The sequence below is a fragment of the Coenobita brevimanus genome, chromosome 66 (assembly GCF_032717465.1).
Source record: "Coenobita brevimanus isolate Jiangsu-jjx chromosome 66, ASM3271746v2, whole genome shotgun sequence".
In the NCBI taxonomy this organism is placed as follows: Eukaryota; Metazoa; Arthropoda; class Malacostraca; order Decapoda; family Coenobitidae; genus Coenobita; species Coenobita brevimanus.
This window is the reverse complement of record NC_137019.1, coordinates 18,056,192-18,064,422: the sequence shown is the minus strand read 5'-3', so window position 1 is coordinate 18,064,422 and position 8,231 is coordinate 18,056,192. Positions and strand designations below refer to the sequence as shown.

Below are 8,231 nucleotides of genomic sequence, written 5' to 3'. Positions count from 1 at the left end.
GAGCTGCACCAAAACTGTTCCCGACCTCGTCTGGGTGAGATAAGAAGACTGTCTCGGCTTCGGTGACAAATGCTTGCGCCGGCTTCGTATAACTTTTGCGGAGAAAAACTGCGCAGCTTGGTTTCACCGAAGATGGCTTTGAATCTGATCCGTCAGCCTGGACAACAAAAAGGTGGCTTCAGTGTGTCTTGCTTTGTGCAGTGTTCCATAATGTGGGTTATACTGTGTGGGCCTATTTTGCTGGAGAACAAACGTTATTCCACTTGACCCAAATCTAAGCTGCCAAGTGACAGTGCCAGATTTCCATGTATTTTCGTACTAATGTAAATTTAGGTTAATATATGATCTTAGCTTCCCGGGTTTCCCATCTTGTGAAAGGAAGGTTTAACCCCTGGTATGCTACCCTCCTACAATTAAAGTCGCGAATAGTAGGTCTACTTTTGATATCTAGAACTCAAGCGCTGGGAACTGCTGTGTAGGTTTTGGTTTTGGTGTAATTTGGTGTGTTGGTGTTGGAGAGCAATGTAACAGCGCGGACGAAATGAAGGAACTGCGTGGAGAGCAATATGAGAGAGAGAGATGCGAGAGTTGGAGGGAGAGCAGCCAAATTGTAGAAGACAGTGCGACCTGAAGGGGATTTGTTTGTGGCCACCTCTTACGGGATTAAGGTGGTTAGGAAGAAGAGGGTGCGCCTGCTTCTTCACCTTCTAGATTCATAATCTAGAACCTGATTCGATGGTGGTGGTGGTGGTGGTGGTGAGCAACATAACGCAAGATGTTAGCAATCATAAAGTAAACTGAATTTTCTTTAGCCCCCTAGAACAGACCTCTAGCAATGGGGACAGCAAGAGTAGTGTGGGCTGTGGTGATTGTGTTGTTGGCGAGTAACACCTCGGCATACAGAAACTTCATCACACAAAATCGAACATCTAGGAGGTTAGCAAGACAGGCGGCTGAATATTACAATGACTACTTTTTTTGTAAGTATAAAGCGGTTGACAAGGATTTTCTGTGCATGGATTCCTGTGTGTGTGGATTACAGTATTTATATAATTTGCATGAATACTTTATATACTATTTTATGAATGTATGAATTCTAATGGTTCTGACTCGTCCAGCTACAGCCGGTTTGATTTCGTCTGAAGGAATTGCCTAATTTTTACGCCTTAAAATGTTCTTTCCCCAGCATGCGAGAGCGGTATGCTGCTCTGCGCCGACGGCTCCGGCTGTTACTGGCCTTATCAAGAATGCGACTCCTATGCTGACTGCATGGACATGACTGATGAGTCGCTCTGTACTTGCATCAACTACCTGGGCGAGGGCGTAATGTGTGACGGCTATCCTGACTGTCCTGACTTTTCTGATGAACTGGGCTGCCATGGTGAGTCTCTGGATTGCTTTTCACTGATTGATTAGCATACTGTAGTCTGTACCTCCAGGCTCATCCCGATGTGATCCCAGTGGATTGCAGGCTGAAACTCTCCACCTGCAGTGCTCCATCTTCCTTTCAAGGGGGAGAGGGAGCTGAGGGACAGGTGGGTGTGTGGATAGGTTTTGCAACTTGATAAAGAAGTCTGGCTGTAGTAGTGATAATGGTAGCAGTAGTTGCAACTCCGGGCTCTCATCTCCTACACTGCAGGCAAAAACCGGTCTTGTGCAGTCCACCATCCTCCTTTAAGGGAGAGAGGGAGTTGAGGCGTGTATGACCGGGTAACGAGGCAGACCACTTACGTGAAGACCTTGGTCATCCAGCACCAGTATGTTAGTAGCAAGAATAAAACTTTTAATGTGATGACTATTCTAATTAAATGGTCTGCCAAGATGAGACTTCTTTGGCGATTGCCACCTTAAAACTCTATGATGTTAAGGGGATTTTCTTGTATTCCCCGCATGTTCATTTAGCAACCCTCCTAATCATAGTATTCATCTTTATTCTTCGACTGTTTATTTCAGACAATGGGGAGGGGAATGACTAGGAGTGAGTGAAGTGCATTAGGGAGGGGGAGACTGGATAAGATGGAAGAATGGGCATGGAGGTAACATAACCTCCACGGTGGAGAGCTATATGAGAAAGAGGTGCGAGTTGGAGAGAGGACCTCCAGATATATGAGGACAGGGTGGAATAAAGTCCTTTCGTTTGTGGCCACCACTTAAGGAATAAGGAATATAGCGATAATTTGCTTTCCTCCACAGGGTGTAGATCAGGTGAGATGTGGTGTTCGAGTAATAAGGCAGGGATCTGTGTGGACTCTAGCAAAATTTGTGACGGTAATGTGGACTGCGATGACTCCAGGGATGAGGATAACTGCTACAGGCTCTCTCTCAAGCAGATAGACACTGAGGCAGGTTCTCTTATTTATTTTTTCCTCTTTACGGTAACTATGGTAGTTTTTACCTTGATTTGGAACATGTGTTTTTTCTTTTAGCAGTTTATTTCAAGGAATCAAATTGCAGAACAAGACAATGTTACGGTTCTATATACTTTCCATTACACGTCTTCCTGATTAGCATCATTATAGTGCCAATCTATTGCTACAGCTGAGCCTTTAAGTTGGGGAGATATCAATTCTAGGCTGAGTAAAATGGGTATGGACGTAAAATTGCTCACAATCTGCAACGTTGCGCTGTAACGAGAGAAACACTAAAATACAATGATAGTCACGAGCAACGCGGGAATCTATTTACTAGGCTAGGTAATAACATACAAACAAATAACTCTTGATACAGTGGGTCAGGAGCTCCAATTGGACGAGGCTCTCAAAGGGCTTGCAGCTGGAGAATTGTCGTGGTTTATTGCTCACATAGTGCCACTCAGGGACAAGTGAGGTTGGTCGCACTTGCTTTAAATGTCGAGACTGGATAGCCTTGCCTCGGACCCCTACACTCCTTACAGGAAAAAATTATTGGACAAAAAAATAGATGAAAAAGTTTACATAATGCGTCAAGGCATCACGAAATGAACGGGTCTTGAATATATATGGTAAAGATGCTGGATTGCTAGTTAGGTAGTGCTGGAGAAATCTCGACATGTTGTCATATTTTTCCATTATGAGTCAGTTTCCAGATAGCCTGCTGCAGTGAGTGTAGGTACTTTGTAAAGTTGTGCGTTCATTCTTATTCTCTTTTTATTGTCACTGTTTTATTTACGTGATTGTTAAATAACGTAATTTTATTTCAGTTGTATGCCAAAGAATTTAGTGCTATGTAGTGTAAGGAAAGTCTGGAATATTTTGGATGTCTCCGATTTGGTAACTATTGTTCCTAGAGTAAAACATTCGAGTGTCGAGCAAGGTTTGGGGAGAGAATAGAAGAGTTTGTTTTGGTATGGCTTGTGGCCTTGTGAAGGTAGTGTAGCTCTGGAGTTTAGAAGCAGACAGTGTAATTACTTGGTAAAATAAAGCAACGAACACGATAAGCCTGTGTTATTAGTCCTGAGTTGATCTTATGTAAAGGATCTGTGTACTGTACAGTACATTGAAAGGTTGACCCTAAGAAAAACTATTCACTGGGTGACGTCCTTCCTATGCCGAATACTGCTGTTGGAACCTATGGCACTATGGGACGTTGACGTAACAATATTTTTTATAGGAAGGGACAAATTTCACAAGACCTCAGCCCGGCTTCTTGATTATTGATAAGTTTGTGGCTTTGCTTACGGTGAAAGCTTTTGAATCATTCTGTATTTCTATCCTTATGTATCTGTGCCCTGTTTACCAGTGCCCTGTCTCCTTGGCTTAAGTTTTTCTTTTTCTTTTTTCTTTTTTTATCTAGGTATCTATATCTATCCCGTATCTCTTGCTCAGTCCCGGAGGGGACGGCCACAAACTTACGTCGCCCAGCCCTCCACCATCTGTCTGTCCTTCAAACTAGCATCGCCTCATTAACTAAACAGCTATATTTTGATTAAGTAATTGACATGTTTTACAGCCTGAAATGTATTTCCGAAGTAGTGGTTACCTGCACATCAAGAGAAACGAGAAATGGATGCCCTTCTGCGGACAAAGAGAACAGAATTTGGAACCATTGATCACCTTTCTCTGCGAAGCCATTGTCGGCAAGGAAAGGTAACTAGCAGTATTCTTGTAGTCTTTTCATACGATGACTTTTTATCTTTGTAATTTCCTCATGATTTTATTAAACTGAGACTCGTAGAAATTGGGTACCGCTTTCAGTACCCCTTTCCCTACTTAACCCTTCCTATCGTACCCATATTCCTTAAACCGAAGGGATGGCCACAAATCTCCATGCTGCCCTCCCAGCTTGCACGTCATATCTCTATTCCATCCCTATATCCCATCCCTATATCCCATTCTTGGTCACCCCTGCTTCTCCCACTCGTCCTCCATCTCGCTCCATAGATTACCTGGTCAGTTTCGTTCTCTATTCTCTCCACATGCATATACTGGTTTGGTGGCTGCCTAAGTAATATGATAACCGAAATGGAACTGAAGTTGAGTACCTTTAAGTTAATCATTTAGAGTTCATCATATACAAGAGTATTATTATGCCTGCTAACAAACTGTCTTAAATACGTGTATAATCTTAATACATCCAAACTTAGACCTAGACCTAGTAATGCTATAGCCAATGGCCAGAACACTGTAACTGTTGTCTCTGTTCATTTGATGGATCTGTCACACAACACTTGAATGAAAGTCGTAGTTTTTTGGAATTCAATGAGCCTTTGCTGTTAGATATTTTCCTCTGTTACTAGTAAAATTACCCTCCAGGACGACCACACTTTGCCATTAACTAAGTTGAAAAGGGGTTAACGGTCTTTATCAGTTGATGTTAAAGGTGCTATCGGCCATGCTGTTCATTTAGTTTTTAATTTTATTGGAATAATTTAAAGCAATCAAGTCTAAAACTATAGTCAGTCTTATTTTTCATTTTCTTTCGCTGCTATTCCAAAGAAAACTAAGCTTTAATGGCACGCTCTGTTATACTGTATAAAGGCCGCATAGACATTTACCATTTCCTTTGATACGATAAACTCAACAGATCCCGGAGAATACGTCTACCATTTGCATCAACAACGTACAAGAGCATAGACATACGATGTGCAGAATAGGTGCTAAGAGACTCTCATTCCAACTATTACAAGACAAAAGCCTCTAAGTATAAATATAATTTGCAGCAGCAGAATATAAGAGGTTACAGATGTGTGAAGTGAAGAATAAATCTGCAAGGAAAGATATGCTCCGAAACCTCATAAACCGTCTAATATCAAACTGTCAGTACTAAATAAATCATCATCCAAACCTTTTTCCTCATGGAAAGACAGGGTGAGGTACGGTCCAGAGCAGGATATCCTAAAACGACTAAAATAACAAATGGATACGGAAGTGAAATTAACACGAGTTAAAAAGACCCTCAAACCACCTAGAACATGTTTAACCTCAAAGCATAATTGATCACAGACAAGGTAAGAAGCCTCTTACCAGCTTATAGGTCTTGGCCACGGAGATGGAGAAATGTCGTGGAATTACATTACCACCCAAACTGTATACTAACCTAAGCCCCTTTATCACAGATGAAGGAATGAGTCTTGCCAGCCAAAACGCTTGTCAGTGTGAGAGATAACAGGATGCAATGGGCTCGCCTAATCTGAACCAAAGCAAACTTCATCTTAACCTAAACCTAACTTAAACCTAAAGTGAACTAAAACTAAAGCTAACTTGTATCACAGACGGGGGAAGGAGTCGTTCAAGCCAACAGCTCTTGGCCACGTAGAGAGAGATGACAAGATGCAGTGGGCCCACCTGACGGACGACGATGACTCCGCTATCTCTATCTCCTCCTCCTGCGACTCCAACTTGGGCGTCTACGTGCAGTGTGCCATCCCGGAATGCGCGTCCTCAAAGATCCCTCGCAGGCCGTTAAGAATATGTACTGGTCTTGTTACTGTGGCGTAGACGTAGACGTATACATAAAAGTAGACGTAGAAGTAGTTAAGGATCTATAGCCTTTGCGATGGCAGTTTTTTTTTTTCTTTTTTTTTTTTTTTAATCATGCGTTGTGGGGCTTCTTCGGGTTATCAGGCTCATCTGAAGCGTGAACCTAGTTGAATGCAGATTTAATGTTGTTCTCTTGCTGTCCACAACCCTCCTTCCAGGGGAGAAATATTTGCGGGACTTGTATAGACAGAGGAGCCGCCCAGTTATATTAGTGCCACCACGTGTAGGCGTCCCCAGCACCTGCAATAATTTTCTTGCAACTTTCAAACTGCTTTATCATGGGTGAGACTTCCGAACTATATATATCCCTTCATTAATTCCTTCGAACTGTTTAGAACGAACAAACAAAAAGTGACAATTTTAGTGGTTTAAATCGCGAAATGACATGAAAGACTTTAATTTGTTATTTAAGAAACCCGGCTTATTAGATGCGGTTAGTGGTGAGCTGGAGAAGCTCCTTCACGTTATGGCACAGATACCAGGTGGTAAAACTGCCTGGATAAATAAACCTCCCTCAGTCTTCTCTGTCCCACCGGGGGTAGGAGAGTGACCTCTGAAGGAAAGGAAACTTCGGCCTGCAGTTCACCAAGTTAAAGTTCAGATAAACCTGGGGTCGCAGCAACTAGGTACGGTTAGTCTACATCCCACATTGCAAGACAGTCATTAACTAGTTAGAAAGGCCAAACACGTTCTGTTCGTCATGTGCTTCAGAAAAAAAAAAAAATCACCATGTTATAAGAACATAAGAGAGGATAACTGCAGTAGGCCGGTTGGCCCATGCTAGGCAGCTCCTAGAAGAGTAACTGAACTACTAGAATGAGATAAGGATAGCAAAGAAGGCTCTCCCCCGCCCTCCAAACCCTCCAGCCGAAGCCGGCAGGAAAAAGTCGAAAGAACACCAAGCCGTATAGAAAAACTGGCGTGGACATTTTACAGGAAAGTGTGAAAGGAGAATAGAGACTATCATAGTGTAACCTGAAAAGTAAAAATTATGAATTAGTATTGGTTATAAGATTTTTTTTTCTATATCCATCCCTTATTAGTCATATGCTTATCTAGCCTATGCTCGAAACTCTCAGTGGAAGAGGCAGCAACTACTTTACTAGGTAGCTTATTCCATTCGTCTACTGCTCTATTAACAAACCAATTTCTACCTATTTCCTTACTGAAACGGAATTTTTCTAGTTTGAAACCATTATTTCTGGTTCTGTCCTGTATGCTCACTTTAAGTACCTTGCTGATATCTCCCTTATTTATACCGTTCATCCACTTAAACACCTCAATGAAGTCTCCCCTTACTCTATGCCTTTCTAGGGAATGCAGACTGTCTTTTCAGTCTGTCTTCATATGACAGGTTCCGGACGTCATGTATCATTTTTATCATTCTTCTCTGTACATTTTCTAACGAATTAATATCCATTCTATGGTAAGGACACCAAAATTGTACTGCGTAGTCTAAATGTGGCCTTACTAATGCTAGATAAAGTTTCAGTATTACTTTAGATGATCTATTGCTCACGCTTCTCGAAATAAATCCTAGGACCCTATTTGCTTTATTTCACGGATTAATACACTGTTGCCTTGGTTTACGGTCGTTACTAATCATAACTCCTAGATCTCTCTCGCATTCCGATTTGCTAATTTCTTTATCTAAGCTGTATTTGGTATCTCCAATGGTCTTGCCTATTTTAAGTACTTTACATTTTTCAACGTTAAATTCCATTTGCCAAGTTTTAGACCATTTGGACAATGTATCGAGGTCTTTTTGTAAGTTATGGCAATCGTCAGTCGAGTTAATGATACTCGCTATTTTTGTATCGTCGGCAAATTAGCTGATGCTGCTATTGATTCCTAAGTCTAGATCATTTATATATATAATAAATAATAAGGGACAGAGTACTGAACCCTGTAGTACACCGCTAGTTACTAATCCCCAGTCCGACTTAGTTCCATTTATTATGAAGTGAGAATCGTTGGGGAAAAGCATTGTTACCTAGCGTTTAAATTAACTCTGAACCTTTTCATCAAAATCTCTTGTCGTCTTCTAAGTAGGTCTCATCACACAATTTTTGATCATCATAAGCATCATAATCTGCTCTCTAAAACAAGTCTCGTAATCTTATGATCTTTCCTTAAATGTCTCTTAATTTCCTCGAAAATGAGTCCCATATCATTTTTAAAAATTTCAACCTTGTCTTGTGAACGTCACGTAAACTTTCATTTATTCCAGCTCCAGAAGACCTAGAAAAACATAAACATAGTCATGACAAGAGA

At 41.4% G+C, this 8,231-nt stretch overlaps 1 protein-coding gene across 1 annotated transcript in view; it reads left to right on the top strand.

Annotated features, from left to right (window-relative positions):
- The first annotated feature begins 835 nt into the window (after positions 1–835).
- LOC145405276 (uncharacterized) overlaps positions 836–8,231 on the top strand; it is a 29,475-nt gene continuing 22,079 nt past the window's right edge. Inside the window, exons 1-5 of the mRNA XM_080276691.1 lie at positions 836–980; positions 1,187–1,381; positions 2,194–2,342; positions 3,928–4,064; positions 5,690–5,889. Of these exons, the coding sequence (XP_080132817.1) occupies positions 836–980; positions 1,187–1,381; positions 2,194–2,342; positions 3,928–4,064; positions 5,690–5,889 (826 nt within the window). The remainder of the gene's footprint in view (positions 981–1,186; positions 1,382–2,193; positions 2,343–3,927; positions 4,065–5,689; positions 5,890–8,231) is intronic.